We start from the raw sequence: 18,934 nt of genomic DNA on the forward strand, positions 1-18,934 counted from the left end.
TGGTCCAATCTGAAGGGACATTTTCTTCACTGAGGTCCCCTCTTCCCAAATGACTCTAGCTTGTGTCGGGTTGATATAAAACTAGTCAACACGGAGTCCCAGACAATAGAACACAGTCTCTAGAAACAGCTCCCGGTGGTGGTACAGGGCTGTGATGGGTGCCCACTGAATACATGGCTTACCCTGGCAGCCATCCTCCGCCCCCACCACAGGGCGTCAGTGACTTACTCAGCCATGGTCTGCGCCATTTTCCTCACGGTCCCTTTGTCCGAGATGGAGGGGACGTGCAGCAGGGAACTGTAGGCCTGGGCGCTCTTCTCCAGGATGTCCTTCGATACGTGGATAGAGTAGTTTCGCAGGCACATGTTAGACTCGAAGTTCGTGTCGATGCTGTGCAGGGTGCTGGCGTCCACGTTTTCTACTATGTCCTCCAGCTCTTTCTCCACGTCACTGCTGATACTTTTCACTGAGGGGGTGTCTTGCTTGTGAGCCACACTGCTCCTCCAGCTGATGGAGTCCCGGGATTGTACAGGACCCAGGACCAGGGCATCATCCACACTGCTTGAGAGGGGTGGCGATGACTTGAGATCCTCTCCGCCTGGGGTGGACGTGCCCATATCGTAGAAATAATCCACGTTTGGCTCTCCAAACAAGACTGAAATTTTGGGGGTGATCAGGGATTTGGGAGGTTCCTATGGCAAGCACCAAAAAGGTCTCGTTAGGGGAAGGAACTGGCCCAGTGAGAACACGGGTGGTGGCGCAAGGAAGAAACTGACCCTCTTCTCTCCACAGTAGCCCCGTGAGAACCCGAGTGGGGCCCCGGGGCTCCTTCCACAGTCTACATACCCTTGCAGGGTCAGGGACCACCCTGAACGGAACCCAGAACTAGAAGTAAGCAGCCACTGTTTGGGGGTTCTATCACCACCTGTGCCTCCTGTACAGGACGTGCCTAGAATGAGCATCGCTGAGCAAGCCAAGGATGACTGCTGGGGAGATGACTCATTCTCATCCCTCACACTGAGTCCACCGTATGCTAAACACAGCTGCACTGTTACGATTCACTTCACTACTTTCTCGCCACTCAAAAGTTCATTGTACCCTTGTGCTCCAGGTTAAACTGCAGTTCTGCCCAGGGGCGCCGCTCCCCACCTCTCTCCTTAGGCACCTGGATTCTCAAAGGGAAGTCCCTAGACGGGTGACTTCCACAGAACCAGGAATGTGTACAAAATGCAAATTCACTGGCTCTTCCCTAGCCACACTGTTAAGAGGTCCCCCACTTCCCAACATGTTGCTGGGAAGGTCTCGGGACCCCAGGCTGCTGTGTATGTGGCTCATAGGGAGCACACACCCCTTGGTACATGTGGTATGGCTCAGGATGCCTTTGGGAGTTCCCAGGCTCTCTCTTCTGACCCCTTACCCCCACCCCAGACTTATCTTTCCATTCACCATATACAGAACTGGTTCACATATGGGGAGGTTGCTTGGATATATATAGGTAAATGGGACACACGGTAAATGATGAGGTGTGGTGGCAAACGGGGGCTGACCTGGGGCAGGGTCCTCTCGGCAATATTGGGCTGGAAGGATTTGCTGGGGTAGTAGTGGAGGAAGCACATGATGAGGGGGGTGAGGCCCTCATCCGAGCGCTTGTTTATGTCAGCCCCGTAATCCAGGAGGAGGTTGACAATGTTACGGTGGGAATGCACCTAGGGAGCAACAAAGTCAGACTTGTGAATACAGGAACTGGCCCTCAGCAGGACACAAGGAGGACCACCTGGCACCCATGCTGCCCCTCAGAAGGCGGCACAATAGAAGGGCAGGCAACACGCGTGCTTGGCCTTGGCGAAGCAGTTAGTGTGAGATGGAGAAACGAATGGATCAGGCCCAGCCTGGTTCCGTTTGCTTTCACTTGAGTGAGTGGGGTTTTATTTAGCAGCAAGGACTGGCCGGCTCCTAACAGACACTCACTATCAGAGTGGACCACACAAGGGAGCCCACAGGCCCGGGTTCCCGTCGGGGAAGGACTTACCGCGGCAGCAGCAAGCACGGTGTAGCCCCTGGAGTCAGCCACATCAGCACAGGCAAGGTTGTCCCTCAGGATTCCAAAAATCCAGTCGTAGTCCCCTTCCTCCGCCTTCCGGATCATCTCCCTGGAAATACGCTCCTTGGGGCCGCTGGGCCCAAAGGAGCTGCGGTTCCCATCCAGGATGGCCGCTATGTTCCAGCTAGTGTGAGCACTCTTGTTCCTGGCAACACAACCGGTTTCATTGGTATCGGACCAGAACCTGGATCACCCACCACAAGAAAGAGCCCAAGGGGGGGAAGGCTGCCTCCCTCCACTCCTCTGTCTTCCGAGCCCTCAGAACTCCCCTTCCTTCCCTGGGCTCTCCATTCTCTCCGCAGCCATCACTCCTCCATCACCCTGAGCCCTAACGGCTGCCTGCCAGTTACAATCAGGACGGAGTACCCAGTGAGGCGGACATGCGACCTAGAGGTAAAACACTCAGGTCAAGTGCTGCCCCAGCAAGGACTGCAACTTTGTCCGTGGCTGGCTCCTTGGACTGCCTACTGTTTTACTGGGAATAAGCGCTCAATGGCAGGACCCTGAGTGGGCAGCAGGGTGGCATACACGTGGCTCCACTGATGGAGTCGAGCAAAGGCATCCCACCTTCTGCGCATTTGCTTTCTGTTGGAGGAGACGATAGGAGTGTCCCATGGCCCAGGTCATCACAGCACACTGAATCTTCCCGGGTACGCAGAATGCCATTCACAATCAACAACCCATGAATTTTATTCACTCGATAATCGTCAATGTTTGTGAGCTCAGTTGATGGTTACACAATGGATGGGTGGCATAGGTAGATAGATGGGTGGGTGGGTGGATGGATGGAAGGGTGGATGGATGGAAGGGTGGATGGATGGATGGATGGATGGATGGATGGATGGATGGATGAATGGATGGATGGACAGGTGAATGGAGTAAATATGTGTGTGTGTGTGGATGGACACAGTAAGTGGGTAGATGGAAAGGTGCATGCTGAATGCAAGGATGGAATGGGGAGAAAGATGGATATGGGGGAATAGATGGGTGGATTGAATGAATAGAAGGGTGGGTAGACAGGTGGACAGATGTAAGGGTGGTTTCTTGGGTAAAAGGAAGGATGAGTGAGTGGATGTATTAATCGATTGATGGGTCCGTGGAGTGGGGGTATAGGTGGATGGACGGAAGGAAGAATAGATGTATGGGTAGATGGATGGAAAATAGTCACGTGTGCCCATCAAATGCATTCTAAAATGTTCACTGATATCTGAGGGCTATGTTTAAGGACGTAAGGATAGTAGAAGGTACTTGAGTATTTTTACTTTTAAGGTAAACAGTTTTCCCTGGGTGGGTGCTGACTTTCCCTTGGGTTGTGGGTAGCGAGGGTATCCTCAGATATGGCAGAGCAATGCCAGGTTTCACGGCTTTCCTTGCAAAGGCCAGAGGTCTAATCAGTTTGCAGATCCCATTCCTTCCCTGCATCCCACCCTTGACTTTCTGCCAGACCCTTCATTAACAAATGATAGTAATAGTGATCTCTTCTATTATGATGGCGTGGAGAGTCTTGACTCACAGAGCCTCTAATGGCGAACAGGAATCTGCCCTTAAAGTGCCCAAGCTCTGGCTTACAGGAAAGGGAATGTATGCAGGTCCAAAAGCCAAGATGTGCCCTCAGGATTCTGCTCAGAAGTTTATCCTAGGTAATATCCCCTTCAGGGTCCTGATCCCAGCCTGGGACTACAGCAGCTGCACATTTATGAGCCATTCCTGGCCATTCCTCTCCCAGAGAGTGTGCAAATAGAAGCCTAAAGACCTTGTTCCCCTACACAGACAAAGATGCCTCAGCGCTCTGCCCGGCTCCCTACCCTCAGGACACCCATCTGGTCTCACAGCACAGCAGGGACCCGTTTGAGTCACTGAAGCAAAGGCTGTGAGCTCATACTCCTCTAACAAGCAATGCCGAGAGGTACTCGGGCCCTTAGCAGCAGCCCAGCAAGGGGGAACATCAGAACCCTTCCAAAAAGGGATCCCTAATCAATGAGGGGATAAGAAGAAGAGAAAAAACAGACGGATCACCTGAACTTGTAAGTTTGCTTCTGGATTTTGACCAACAAAGGAGTCTCGTTTGTGATAAGCCAGGGTTCTTCATCCTCAATGAACGGAGGGATCTCATTCAAGAAGATGCGGTCATCCAGCTCCTTGCGCAGGGAACCTGTCATGGGCAGGTGGTTGTTGTCAGTCGAATAGACATGCATCTCGGGAGGCAGCGTTAGGTCATCATTCAGGAGAAACCGTTTATATTCATAAAAGAAGGGGTCCTCCTCCTCCTCGGAAAGATCCTGCTCCGTCTTCTGTTCATCCGAAAGGCTGATTCTCTGCCTGGAGCTTGTGAGGAAGTCTAAGAATTCTGGGTAGTTCAGCAAGGAGAAGCTGCCAGGAACCTCTGTCCCCAGCTTGAGGAGGTGCTCACGGAACCACAGTCCAACATCCTGGCTGCCGTCGGGGTAGGTCTCGATGCCGGGCCCGAACCGTTGATCCTCTTTATACAAGCCCTACAAGGGAAGTCCCCGGGGCCAGGAGAGACACTCAGTCGAGCTTTCCACTTAGATGCGGTTCTATAAAATCAGCAAAAGAAAATATACTCATTCAGCCCCCCCACACACACCACACCACACATGCACGCACACACACACACACACATGCTGAAGTATGACATGACGTGTGCTGGGCATTAGGACAGAGCAAGACCATGGTGCTCAGAATGCAGGACATGGAGAAGGTGCTGTGGCCAAGTTGGAAGACAAAGGGCCAGGCTAGGAGTAGCCTTTCTCCGATGAGGACACAACAGAGGGCTGTAAGCTGAATCTGTGATGAATAGATACAGGTGTGTTCATCCCAAGAGACTCCCGCAGGCCTGAAGTTAGCTGCTAGACAGACCATTTTACCTACAGACTTCTCTACTTAAGAGGATGGGGAAATTGTGGCCTGTGATGTTGCGCTCAATGAACATCAAAGCCTAATTATTTGTTTATCTCAGATAAGGGCCTTCAGAGAAGCTTATTAGGAACCAGCCCCATCCCTTCTGTCACTCTGATTCACTCCAGAGTGGAGAAGAGGAGGAGGAAGGAAGAGGACAGAAAGGGGAAGAAGAGGAGAGGAATTGCTCTTTGCTTTCTAAGGCCCCAAGGGAGAGTGCAGTTTCTAGGCCGTTCTAAATGTTTCCATCACCACCGGCCTTGGGTATGCCGAGAAGAAAGGATCTCAGACAAGAAAACAGTGAGCAGTGGTCTGACTTAGCTTGCCACAAGAATGCCGCTTCTAAAGTTGCATTCAAAGATGCCTGGAGGTCACTGGGAGGTCAAAGGTCAACCAAAGTCAATGGCCTAAAATAGAGAAATGATGGTACCTGTGCCCTCATCTACCACAAAACAATCTCATCTCGGCCTCCTGACTTTAGTCTGAGGTGAGCGATGTGAGGGTCTGTAGAGTGGATCATGAGAAAGAGGGGTGCGGTGTCTGAGGATGGCTTCACTCTACAGGGTGACGTGGGGTGACAGACACATTTCCAGAAGGCCCTGGGAGGGGCCAAAGCGTTGGGGTGGGAGACTCAGACAGAAGTCAGAGGAGGGGTGGGACATGGTGAGGAGTGAGGTGGTCTGTGGGCCTGATGGGCCCATCGGGGAAGCAGCACCCTCATCTGGAAAGTTCAGCTTAGGTAGCAGCTGTAAGAGCAAGCGGAAGAGACATTAGAGAGCCTAGCAAGACAAGGGCCGGAGGGAAAGAGACACTCCAGGGGGAAAGACGCTGTCGCATGCATGCGTGGAGTCCACAGAGTTCTTGATCAGGACCCAGCAGCTCCACTGACAGGAAACCACTCAAAAAAGGCAGTCCAAACATCAGCAGAACCCGACGAGTTGGCTCCTCACAGAAGAACAGACCTCAGCTACTCCAGTGTGAGGCGAGGGGACTGCACATCCAAGGCCAAGCTGGATGGCAGAGCAAGCTCAAGATCAGCCTGAGTGACTCGGTAAGACCCTCTCTCCAAACGAAAGCTAAAGAGGGCTCGGATGTAGCTCTCTGGCACAAGAGAGCTTAGTGTTCCCATGTCCCAGGGTTGAATCCTAATTGCATTAAGCTAATTCCTCAAAAGACACCCCAATGCTGAGAGATTACTTTTTAAACCACATCACTGATACGATGTGATTTACTCACATGGCAGAGTGGGCAAAAAGAGCTCTCTAACTGTAGTAACACAAATAACCTAATCAATACCACTAACTAAGCATATAAACAGACAATTCACCACAAAAGATATACGGATAACAAACAGGCGTGAGGCAGAATCAGCATCGCCTGCCAAACCCACACCACGAGGAGACGTCCCCTCGTGCCCACAAGAATACTGACATCCAAGAGACAGACAGGCTGTCAAGTGTGGATAGGAACATGGAGTCACTGAAGTGTTTGCTGAGGGCGGAAATGGCGTGACCACTTTGCAAAGCAGTTTGGGGGGTTCTTAGAAAAACAACTGCACGCTTACCATCGAAACCAGCATTCTCACTCCCGGGTATTGTCCAGGTGAGAATCAACGTGGGCGTGTGTCTACACGAAGACTGGGAGACTACTGTTCTTAGCAACTGCCTCTCAGTTCGACGTTACCAAAATTTTGAAGAACTCAAGAGAGCGTCTATTGGTGAATTAAAAAGAAGCAAGCAAGCAAACAATAGCAACATCAAAACCGTGAGATAGCCACACGGTGAAATACTCATCTATAATAAAACTAAGTGGAACACGGAAACACATGAGCCTCAAAAGAATATGCCCTAAACAAAAGAAAGCAGACAGGAAGTACTACATATACTATGATTTTATTTATAAAAACGTAAAGAGTGATGTTTAAAAAAAAACAAAAAATTAATGTGTGTGTGTGTGTGTGTGTGTGTGTGTGCCAGACAGTAGTGATGCACACCTTTAACCCCAGCACTGAAGAAGCAGAGGGAGGTGGATCTCTGAGTTTAAGGTCAGCCTGATCTACAAAGAAAGTTACAGGACATCAGAGCTACATGGAGAATCCCTGTCTTGAAACACCAAAAACAAACAAACAAACAACAACAACAAAATGCATCTCCTGATATGCTGCCCCAAAAAAAAAACCTGGAAAATATGTGCTTTTAATATCCAAAATTAGCATATCACTCAAAATAGGAAAATGGAGTTGAAATAATCTAAACTCATTCTTGCATTTTTCAGACCAAGAACTTATCCTGTAATGTTGGGAGTAGGGGGAGTCCTAAAAGAATAAAAAGTGTAAAATTTATAAACCAATAGTCTGAAAATAGGATGATGTTTTTGGTTTTAAAAATATCTTCTCAATCCAAATGAAAGTCAGAAGCGGAGGAATGCTAGACTGTGGGTCAGCACACCAGGCAACAGACTTAATCCCAAATGTGCTTCTACTAACGACAAATTGCCTGGTCAAAGGCAGGTGAGAAACCAAGAGCTAAACATGTGATTTTAAATTTCCCGGTAACAACACTACAAAAAGTCAAAATCTGGGCAAAATTCCATTTCTTTTTCAAGACAGGGACTGATTATTCCAGGCTGGACTTGGGCTAAGTAGCCAAGGATGAGCTTAATCTTCCGATCCTCCTGAGTCTGCGTCCTGGATCACAGGCATGCACTATGACATCCAGTGTCTGTGTGCCGCTGATCACACTTGGAGTTTTGTGAGCCCTGTGATACCAAATGGGCTGCATCTCCTGCCCTGATGTGGAATTCATTTTACTATAGTGTTAATATTTAGCTCAACCTTTCCAAAACTATCACTTATAATAAATATACCTGATGTTCAAAGCTTTTCAGATATTTTGCTTTTTTTTGTTTGTTTGTTTTGTGATCTGGTCTGCGGGAGCTGAGTGTGATGCTCAGTAGAACACATGTCGAGCATGTGTAAGGCCCTGGGCTCCGCGCCAGCACTGTCAAAATAAAGAACCTGGTGCGTGCGTGTTTCACATTTACAGAAAACCTTAGTTTAGAGAGCTGCTTCTCAACCACTCAGTAGACACGATCGTGATGGCTTTCGGCCACGGTAGGGAACAAGGCAGATCTAACTGTTCAGTGACCACAACTGAAGAGAAGAAATATCTAAAATTATTTAAAATCATGGTGACAGATACACCACAATGAAAATAACATCCCAAAATCTATATAATTTTATTAACACTAAATTCATAAATTTGGATCATGAAATATTGAAGAGGATTTTTGTTTGTTTGGGTTTTGGTTTTCTCCCTTTTTCATTTATTTGCTTTTGAGAGAGGATCTCTCTTTCTCTCTTTCTCTAGCCCTGGCTGTCCTGGTGTTTGTTATATAAACCAGGCTAGCCTCCAATTCATAGAGATCAACCTGCCTCTACCTGCCAAGTGTTAGGCCAAGCCTGGCCTGAAGAGATTATTTCTAAAGATGGTGTATCAGTTTATTAAAATAAAAGGGCATAAAACAAATATCAGGGACATACAATAAATCTCCAATTTTACTCACTAAATAAATAACACAGTCTCAAAGTTTATTAAGATGAATGTGGCGCTGTAGGGAGCAATTTGAAAATTTTCAATTGTGGTGAGACACCCTCACTCACCATGTCTGAGCACTGACGGAGTCAGCAGACGAAAACAAAACAAAACAAAAAGCGTATATTCAACTTAAAATAACACAAACAGCGGAAACATGTGACTCTGGAAACACTGTGGTCAACAGCTGCTGAAATGCATTTAGAAGCTAGCCTTGGACCAGCCAGACAGGGAAGGAACCAGCAGAGGACCAAAGTAGACCCTCTGAATGTAGGTGAGAGTTGTAAGGCTGGGGCAGATTGAGGGGCACCAGGATTTATCCCTACTGCTTGTACTGACTTTTTGGAACTCATTCTCTTTGGGTGGATACCTTGCTCAGCCTAGATACAATAGGGAGGGCCTTGGACCTTCCTCAAAGCACTGTGCCTTACCCTCTCTGATGGGGGTGGGGTGGGGAGTAGGTGGAAAGTAATGGGAGGAGGGGAAGGAGTGGGAACTGGGATTGGTATGCAAAATGAAAAAAAGATAGTTTGTCTCCTTTAAAAAAAAATAAAGTATAAAAAAAGAAAAAAAAAACAAAACAACAACAACAAAAGTTAGCCTTGGTCTGATGAGAGGTTCAGCAGGTAGAGACTTGCTATGCAAACCTAGTGATCAGAATTCCATTCTCTGAATGCATATAAACATGAAACCAACTCCACACCAACGTCCTCTGACCTTCATGTGAACAAACAGATTTTAAAAACAAACACTACGAAGTCAGCCCTGCTGGGTAGACGTGGTGACAAAGGCCTGTCATCCCAGAGGTTTAGGAAGCTGGGCAGGATGACTTCCAAGTCTGGACCTGCCTGGGCTACAGAGTGAGTTCAAGGCCGGTCTCAAAACAAGGACAAAGAAGCCTGGGACTGCGATTCAGTATTAGAGCATTGCGTACACAGGTCCTAGGTTTAGCACTATAAAAATAAGAACAACAACAACAAAATAAAAAAAGAAGACTGGCCATAGGCTAGGTCATAACACAAGTCACAGCCAATTTAAAGAACTGAATTCACACAAATTAAGCAAGCACAGAGGAAATTAGTAGCAAAAAGTCAGCAAAAAGCCCAAGTCGGAGCGTGAAAAACAATACTCATGACAAGGACCCACGGGTCAGAAAGCAATCAGAGCAGAAGTTAAAATGTACTTTGAATTGAATGGAAATGACAATATGAGGGAATCAAAACTGTGGAACATAGAGCCAGTTTGTATATCTGACAAAAAGCTTGTCAGGGAGAAGAGCCTAGAAAACCACTGCAGGCAGGGGTGCACAGGGAGGGCAGAGGCAGGGGTGTAAGGGGAGGGCAGAGGCAAAGGTGAGCAGGGAGGGTGGAGGCAGGGATGCACAGGGAGGGCGGAGGCAGGGGTGCACAGGGAGGGTGGAAGCAGGGGTATATGGGGTGCACAGGGAGGGCGAAGGCAGGGGTGCACGGGGAGGACGGAGGCAGGGGTGCACGGGCGGGTGGACAGAAAGAAACTGGTGGTAAAACAGAACCAAATGGACAAATAAGCTGGACCAAAAGCTGATTCTCTGAGGGAAACAAATAACAAAATGGATAAACACCTGGCACAGGGTGGGGGCTTGTATTGGCTCTCTGTTAAGGAGGAACTAGTCCCACCCACATTGAGGCTCATTGCTATTAGCAAGGATCACTAACAACACCAAGCGTTCACACAGATGCAGACCGGCATCCCACAGTTATTGTTGGGGAACAAAACATTACAGACAGGGAACATTCAGACACGTGGCCTCCAGGCTAGACTTAGAAGTTTTCCCAGGAAAATGAAAACCTGCAGGTAATGTTTACATGCACACACAAAAACAAACTAAACATGTGTGTACGGCAGCTTCATTCACAGTTGCCCCAAACAGGAAACAGTCTAAAGAACTTTCTGTTGAGCTGTGGTTACTTCATACCGTGGAGACTTCAGTAACTAAAGAAACAAGGGCAACACTGGGACATAGGGTTGGATCTGCGCTGCGGAGAGGAAGACACTGGCCCCAGCTCGGCAGGGCTCCACCTTGTGGCCTTCTCTTGCAAAGGCACAATTACAGGCAGAAGGTAAAGCCAAGGCTGGAACTGGAAGGAACACATACTAAAGAGGCATGGGCAGTGATGTGGGGTAAGGGAGCCGTTGTGTACCACAAGCAGACAAATCTACACTTGAAACTTTCAAAACTTTCTACTAATAGAGTGCATATAATTGTGAATTATATTTAATAAATTAAGGGGTGGAAAATCATGTGAACTTTTTTCCTGTGGGAGGGGAGAAGGCAAGTTTTAAATAGTACATATAAGGAAGACACATTTTATATATTAAAAATAAAAATTCATGGTATTTTTAATAAGAAAAGATAAATAACTTGATAACATCCTTCTGAGAACAGATAGATGCATTTTTTTGTTTTTTATTTATATCTTTATTACTGATAGTATACTATCAGTATTACAGTTACTAAAATAAGAAAGCTACTTCCATTTAAACTTTTCCAGAATATCTTTTTCTCAGCGGCTCTCTGAGACACAGACTACAACTGCACAGAGGAGACCATGAGGTGAGTGACTAGCCCTCCAGCTGGACAGCCAGTGACTAGGCCCTAGGCCCCTCGGCAAAACCCCAGAACTCTCCCCCACTCACCTCAGCTGCACTCGCTGGCAGCGGAGAAAGCCTCCTGAAGGTAAACTGCTCCAACACCCCCCCCCATTGGATCCTGTAATCTACAAGTCCCACTCTGTCCCCAAACCTACCCATCCCCAAAGACCTTAGCTGCTCCTTGGGACACAGACAGCGACTGCAAGGATTGCACCAAGAGGCAAAGATACTGTCTGCACCAACTGGTAGAAGAGATGGGTAGGTGTCAATATAAAAATACATTCAAAAGAGCAATATGACACCACCAGAACCTAGTGGTCCTACAACAGGAAGACATGACCCTCCTAACCCAGAAGAAGCAGAAAATGATCTTAAATATAGCTTTATGAAGATGATAGAGATCCTTAAAGAGGAATTGAAAAATTCCCTTAAAGAAATGGAGGAAAAGACAAAAAATTGGAAGAAATCAATAACTCTGTTAAAGAAAAACGAACAAGTGAAGTAAGCATATTAAATAGTTCAAGATTTGAAAACTGAAACAGAAGCAATAAAAAAAACACAGACCAAGGGAACTGAGGAAATGGAGGACCTGGGTAAACAAACAGGAACTGCAGATGCAAGCACAACCAGCAGAATACAAGAGATGGAAGAAAGAATCTCAATAGTTGAAGATATGGGAGAGGAAACAGATTCATCAGTCCAGGAAAAGTTAAATTCAACAAATTCTTAACACAAAACATCCAGAAAATCTGGGATACCACAAAAAGACCAAACCTAAGAATAATAGGGATAGAAGAACTCCTGCTCAAAGGCACAGAAAATATAATCAATAAAATCATAGAAGAAAACTTTCCTAACCTAAAGAAGGATATGCGTATGAAGGTACTAGAAGCTTACAGAACACCAAATTGACTGGGCCAAAAGAAAATGTCCCTAGTGCTTGTTTTTTTTTTTGATTCCATTCTCTTTGGAGGGATAACTTGCTCAGCCTAGATAGGGGGAGAGAACCTTGGTCCTACCTCAAAGTGATGTGCTAGACTTTGTTGACTCCCCACAGAAAGCCTTACCTTCTCTGAAGAAATGGATTGGTGGTGAGGTGAGGGGAAGGTGAAGATGATGGGAGTAAGGGAGGGAGTGGAAACTGGGACTGGTGTGTAAAATGAGAAAAGATTGTTGTAAAAAAATTATAAAAAAATATCTTTTGGGGAGTGGGAGGGTGTTGGGAGGAGGGGCGGAAATGGAAATTTAATAAAAGAAAAGAAAAAAATATCCTTTTCTCCAGTAACCTAGATAATAGCGGCACCCACTCCTCATTCAAACACACAAAGGCCTCACCCAACATAAACACACAGGTGACACAGGTCCCCTCTCACATGAACACACAGAGGCCAACTCCTCCTCACATGTGTGTTCACACGGTAGCCTCTTCCCTCATGAATACATAGTAGCGTCTTTTCGTATAAACACATAGTAACCCTGCCCCTCACATGAACACACAGTGGTCCCGTCTATCACACGATCACAGGATCTCCTCACCTGGAATAACTTTGTTTTTGTGTACATGGTGCCATAGCCTTCTCGTTGGCTGAGGTAAAACATGCCTGTGAAGCTGGAGCCATCCGGCCATGTGTAGGTGCCCACGCCGTGGCAATGGTCCCGGTAAAACTGCCCGCGGTAGGTCTATGGAGTGGAAAGGTGAGTGAGTTTCCTTACCTGGGAGAAGCCACTTCCGTCTGGAACCCCAACCCTGGCAGGAACTGCTAAGCTAGGCCACCACTCCTGGTCGGCAGAGAATGAGGACCATGAGGCTGGGATGGGCTTCTTGGGTACTCAGACACAAAGCTTCATTCAGGCCAAGTAACCAATGTGATGACTGGTCTCCGGGCAGCCAGCCCTATGAGTCCACCCTCCCTGCCCTCTGCTCTGGTACCAACTTGCAGGAGGGTATCAGAATTGCCTGTAGTTGTTGCCAGGACAGCACCCACCCTACGTTTGGCAGAGCCCCCCGCTTAGGAGTCCTGGCCCCATTCTGATGAGCTCTTCATCAGGTAACAGAGGCCAGGCTGGATGGACGATGCTGGAGGGAGGACTGGACGAGGTAATCCCAGCCTTGGGTACTAAATTAGAGAAACCATTGCCAGAGGCAGAACCACCCTAGGAACAAAGGAGCAGAACAGGGGCTCATGACTCCCCAGCTGTCACGAGTAACACCAGACTGAAAAGGTTCCAGTGCCAGGGCTCCTAGACTACCTGTGGTCTATAGACTCAAAGGGAGTGGCACTCTTAGGAGGTGTGGCTTTGTTGGAGGAAGTGTGTCACTGTGGGGGCGGGCTTTGAGGTCTCTCTGCTCAAGCTGTGCTCAGTGTGACCCTCAGGCCATTTCCTGCTGTGCCTGCAAGACGTAGGGCTCTTAGCTACTTCTCTAGCACCACATCTGCCTGCATGCTGTCATGCTCCTGGCCACGATGATAATGAACTGAACCTCTGAAGGGGTTAGTGAGCCACCTAATTAAAAGCTTGCCTTTATAAGAATTACTGCGGTCATGGTGTCTCTTCACAGCAATAAAATCCCTAGACTCTTTCTCCAAGTCCTCTACCTGAACACAAAAGAAAGGAAAACAGCACCACCGGAAGTGTCCATAGCGCTGCATCCCTGGTGGCCCGGCCAGGCTTTCGGCACGCTGCACCCCCCAGCTTTGCTGCACCCTGAGCTGTTGTCCCCAGCCAGTGACACAGGAAGCACAAACAAATTTAGTCATGGGCCTCGGTTTTGGGTCCCACTTCCATGAAGTCTTCGCTTAGGTCCTGGACATAGCCCAGCATGGGGGCCGAGGTGCATTTTCAGTTTATAGTTAAGAATATCCTTTGCCATCGTTTTAATCTTAGCCAGCAAACAATTTCAACAAGGTAAAATACACGAGTTTCTGCAATAATGTGAAGCTTTAAAACATTTTCCCACTTTGGGGGAGAGGAAACTACTCCTGTTGTTTTGCCAAATTGATATGTTGCCAAGCTGCCTTCTCAATGTTTTTATGTATATTCATTGATTAGTGCTGCCCTCAACCTTGGTCAAAGAAGCTTCTGTTTGCAGCAGGAATCAATGCAAAGATTTATAACGTTCCAAGATGCTGAGTGATTGATAAGTCCTCAGCCCTAAATGGGACATCTGTCTCTATCTCCCACCCGCAAGACTGAGGCTACATTGTAGAAGTGGGGAGAGAATGTGCCAGAGAGGAAAGATGTACAGTATTGGTTTCTGGACATGACATGGCTGTTACACTCATGAGCTCACAGCATGTGGCTACCTGCCTGCACAAGGCCTGTGTAAGACTCCAGAGTGGATGAGAGAGGAGCTTAAGAGGCCCCGCCTGTAGCTGAGGAGTTATTTACTGCTAATGACTTCTGAAGATGAGGAACCCATTTTTCTCTGGGAGTGTGCCTGCTGGTAGGTTGCCCATGCTCCACGGGAGGGCTCCCCACCCATGCAAATGTGAGGAGCACTAATTGGACTCGGTAAGCTATTTTAAAGAGAGAGAGAGAGAAAGAGGACACTAACATGGGAAGGGGACATGTTGGGTGGGGTGGAGGGAGTGGAGAGTGGGGTAAGTATGCTCAAGATAAAATCTACACATAGATGAATAAAAACATTTTAAATAATAAAACGTCCACTCAGAATAAGAACTTACCTTCAGCAGCAGCAGCTTCCCGAATCCCATGCATGACCCCCAGGAAACCATGACATGATACAGAAATGTGCAGAAAATGCCTCTGGAATTCTGCAGAAAGCCCAAACCCCATCCTACGGGTCCCTTCGAAGGTTCACAACGCCTGCCCTCAGGAGAAAGGCCTATGTTGAAGCTACCTACCTCACCCGTGGGCCAAGAGAACTCCCCGTATCCAAGCTTCATGTTGAGTCCGAACTCCCCTCTGTAGACACTGCCATCCTGCCACTTCTGCACCCCTTGGACAAGCCGGATGTAGGTCCCCTTCAGGTCCTGCTCTCTCAGGGGGCCTTCAGACTCCTCCTCATCCTCCCTGGGATCCACTGAAGGGTCCCTAGAAAGACGGAGAGCTACAGAAGAGCAGCAACTAGGGACACCCCAAGGGTGACTATGTGCAGAACTCCACCCCTCCATCTCCTGTCACTCTCCAGAGGAGCCCAAGGCTCCGAGTTTCCCCAAAGGGAAATTGGGGCGTAGAAGATGCAGTGATTATGGGGTTCCACAGGAAATGAACTGTGCGGGAAGGGTACAGACTGACGTGACTAAATATGCCCACCCCTGAGATAGGACCAGTCAGTCCCTCTAGCCATTTCCAGACAGATTGCCCACAGTACAATCCTCCCTCTTGAGCTGGCAGTACCACCCTAGGCTGGGCAAAAACCAGACGCTCAAACACACAAGTAGACCCAGGAAAGGTCTGAGAGCAGTTGGAGAGGGAGCAACTGACAGACAAATGAACAGATGCCGGAGCACAAACTGCAGTAGGGGAAGTATGTCCCAGGCAGGTTTGCCTCCCTCTGGCCCTTGTGTTCTGAAGGAATGAGTTGTTACTTAGACAAGGATCTCAGTCCTAAGGCCATGACACTCCCCCGTCAGCCTCCTCTTGGCTCTCTCGGGATGCTCTGTGCTGACGCTTCTTCTCTGGAGACCAATCCCAATGTCTGGCTGGTGACTAGATTGGCAGCACACAACATGGGATTCCCTCAGACCCTGTGATAATCAACCTCAATTGTCAATTTGACTTCATCTGGAATCAACTAAAACCTAAAGCAGCTGGGCACACCTGTGAAGGACTTTTTGGACTGGATAATTTGAGGAGAGGATTCACGCTAAGTCTGGGTCACATTGTCTGGTAGCAGCCAGGACACAGAAGGAGGAAGCTTTTGCTTCTGCTTGTTTTCCCTTGTTCTTGCTGGCAAGTGCATCTATCTATCCTGCTTGCTGAGGCATTCCTGTTGTTAGAGCCTACTTTCTAGGAGTTCTAACAAATACCAAAGGTCAGCTGAAACACCCAACCTTGTGGCCTTAACAAACTACCATTGTTAATTCTTGGCCATTCTTTGAGGAGACAGAAATTGTTGGAATACTCAGACCACAGCCTGTAAGCCACTTTAACAGTATATGTATGGTACTATTGTACGATATTGTACTATTATACATTGCTGTGGAATAATCCTTTTGTACACTGTGAGGATTCGTCACTCGGGTTTAATAAAAGCCGACTGGCTGGTAGCCAGGCCAGAACTATAGGTGGAACAATCAAATTAGGAGGATGACAGGAAGAAGAATGGAGTCAGAGGAGATGCCAGCCAGCTGCCGAGAAAGTAGGATGTGTAGAAAATGAGGTAACAAGCCATGAGCCGTGTGGCAAAGCATTAAAAAAAATGGGTTAATTTATATGTAAGAAGTAGTAACAAGCCTGAGCTATCAATTGACCATTTATAATTTATATCAATTCTCTGAGTCAGTTATTTGGGAAGCGGCTGCCGGTTATTTGGGAAGAGACGGTCGGGACAAGAAACTTCTGCCTGCAAATGGTGCCCACTGTCTGATAAAGATCCACATAAGACCTGAAAAAGCCTTAATAAGGTTCTAACCACACAAAAACAGAGCCAGATGCAGCTTCCTAGTCTCACAGTCTCACACCAGCCACAATGCAAAGACAGGTCGCCCGACAACTGCCTGCGAGATGAAGTTGGCCGCCAACTGCCGTGAGCTAAGTGCAGATGGCAGCATATTTGAGCTCATAAGGACTTACTCCCTAGAACCTTGTGGATATGAGCTCAGATTGGCAGAGAGCATAGAGAGAAAAAAAAAACAGAGCTCTGGCCTGGTCCCTCTTTCTCTTGTTGTAAGAACTCTAGTCCTATCATGAAATTTCACCCTCATGACATCATCTGGATTTAACGACTTCCCCAAGTCTAGCCTCCAAGTATCATCACTTTGGGATTAGAGTGTCAACATGGGTTTTGAGGTACACAAGCATCCAACCCTAGCCCAAAGCAGGGGCAAGTAAAATGAGTGCAGAGCAGGTGGGGGGTTTTAATTACAGACCAGGCTCTGTCGAGGCTCCTGGCCCAAGCAGCCCCTACTATTATCCACTGGGTAGTGAAGGAGCTATGCTGGTAATAGGATGGACCAGGGCTCCCTTCAGCTGCCTAGAAGAGAAAGGGACTATGCGGATAGTTCCAAGAACAGGCATGGGATTCCCACTACTACTTGCCCTTCCTTTTCCCTCTCGGTTTGGTATAATTGAGAGTTTTCTCTCTCCAGAGAAGAGGCTGGGGAGGGTAAAGGAACCTTTAACGATGTAATGGGAGGGTAGTAGTAATGTTGGAGGCAGGGTCTCACTATGTAGCACTAACTGGCCTGAATAGCCTTCTGTAGGCCAAGCTGGCCTTTAACTGACAGAGATCTGCATGTCATTGTCTCCCCAATGCTGGGATTAAAGTAGGGTGCTACCACATGAGCCTTCCTTTAGCGATTTTTAAGGCTTGCCCCAATACTGAATTCCAGCTGATGCATGGCCCTGTGGTGCTAATTGCACCTTCCTGCCAGCGGGTCCCCTGCACCTTCTGGTGAAGAAGGTGTAGCTCTTCACAGACTCCTGACTCTCGGTGTCAGGAGACTGACCACTCCTTCCCTCCAGACCTCTGGAACTGAAAGTTTTCGAGCCTTGAGAGTCCAAAGTGGCAATGGAACGAACGTCGTCCATGTCTGTCCTCTTCAAACCTAGAAGCAAATCTGTGTTCACAATTCGCCCTCATGACCGAGGACAGTGGCAGCTGGGGGACCCGCCCACAGTCCCACCTAACTTGGGCGACCCTCTTCGGAGTCTCCAAGCAGACACCCCTAGCTCCTGAAGGCTCACTGGTTTTCCTGGGGGTTCCCTGGCCTTCCCTTCACCGCATAGGGCAGTCAGGACCACATGGGATCTAACCTCGCCTGCTGACCTCTAGACGCACTCGGGAGACCCTGCCTTAGAGGTATCAAGCACCTCAGAGCACAGCAAGGGTAGACCCACTACTCGAGCGTCACGTTGCCCTGGAGACGGCCACGCCCACTGTGTGCTCCCAGTCCCAGCCAATCGGAACCAGCCAGGTTGCACTGACCCTCCCCCAACTCCTCCGCCCCAGACCCGCCCCTGAACAAACCTCGGCCAATGCACGAGCGGAGCTGAGATTACCACGCCTCCTCCCAGCCACCGTCAAACCCCGAACAGGCCACGTTGGTTCAGCTACCGCCAAAGCTCGAGTCCTTCAGTAAACGCGGCGTGTCAACCCCACACTGCCAGTTAGCCTCGGACCAGAAGCTGCCTGCATTCCCAAGGAGAAAGCTCGGCGAAAGACCCTGGGGTCATGGCTTGTTTAAGATCATCTGACTGCTAAACCCAATTGTATGCTGTAGTCGCTTGCAAAGCCCTAGACGGCAGCCTGGTCCTGGCAGAGAGAAAGACCTCTAGAAGAGGGGCTTCTAGAACAGGGTTGCAGGGAGGAAGCACTGGAGTGCGCGTCCAGAGCCACACTGAGGGGCTGGGTACCAATGTGCCTTGAGTGATGGGAGGAGATGCACATGATAAGGCTGGGCCAAAACCACATAACGTCCTGAAATTTTGTTTATATACATAAATAAATACATGGACACTTGGCATACAAAGATCAAAAAGCTATAGTTCTATAGTTTGTCACAAA

At 48.2% G+C, this 18,934-nt stretch overlaps 1 protein-coding gene across 1 annotated transcript; it reads right to left on the reverse strand.

The window, feature by feature from the left end:
- Positions 1-224: 224 nt before the first annotated feature.
- LOC125405385 (ankyrin repeat and MYND domain-containing protein 1) lies at positions 225-18,280 on the reverse strand. The gene is made up of 8 exons (XM_048441893.3): positions 18,184-18,280; positions 17,816-17,975; positions 15,108-15,297; positions 12,778-12,921; positions 4,118-4,593; positions 2,030-2,246; positions 1,548-1,706; positions 225-692 (listed from the first exon to the last, which is right to left on the reverse strand). The coding sequence occupies exons 2-8, from the start codon at positions 17,956-17,958 to the stop codon at positions 225-227; spliced, it is 1,797 nt and encodes a 598-aa protein (XP_048297850.3). The 5' UTR covers positions 17,959-17,975; positions 18,184-18,280.
- Between the last annotated feature and the right edge of the window lie 654 nt (positions 18,281-18,934).

Source organism: Myodes glareolus, chromosome 1, assembly GCF_982192425.1.
Source record: "Myodes glareolus chromosome 1, mMyoGla1.1, whole genome shotgun sequence".
Lineage (NCBI taxonomy): Eukaryota > Metazoa > Chordata > Mammalia > Rodentia > Cricetidae > Myodes > Myodes glareolus.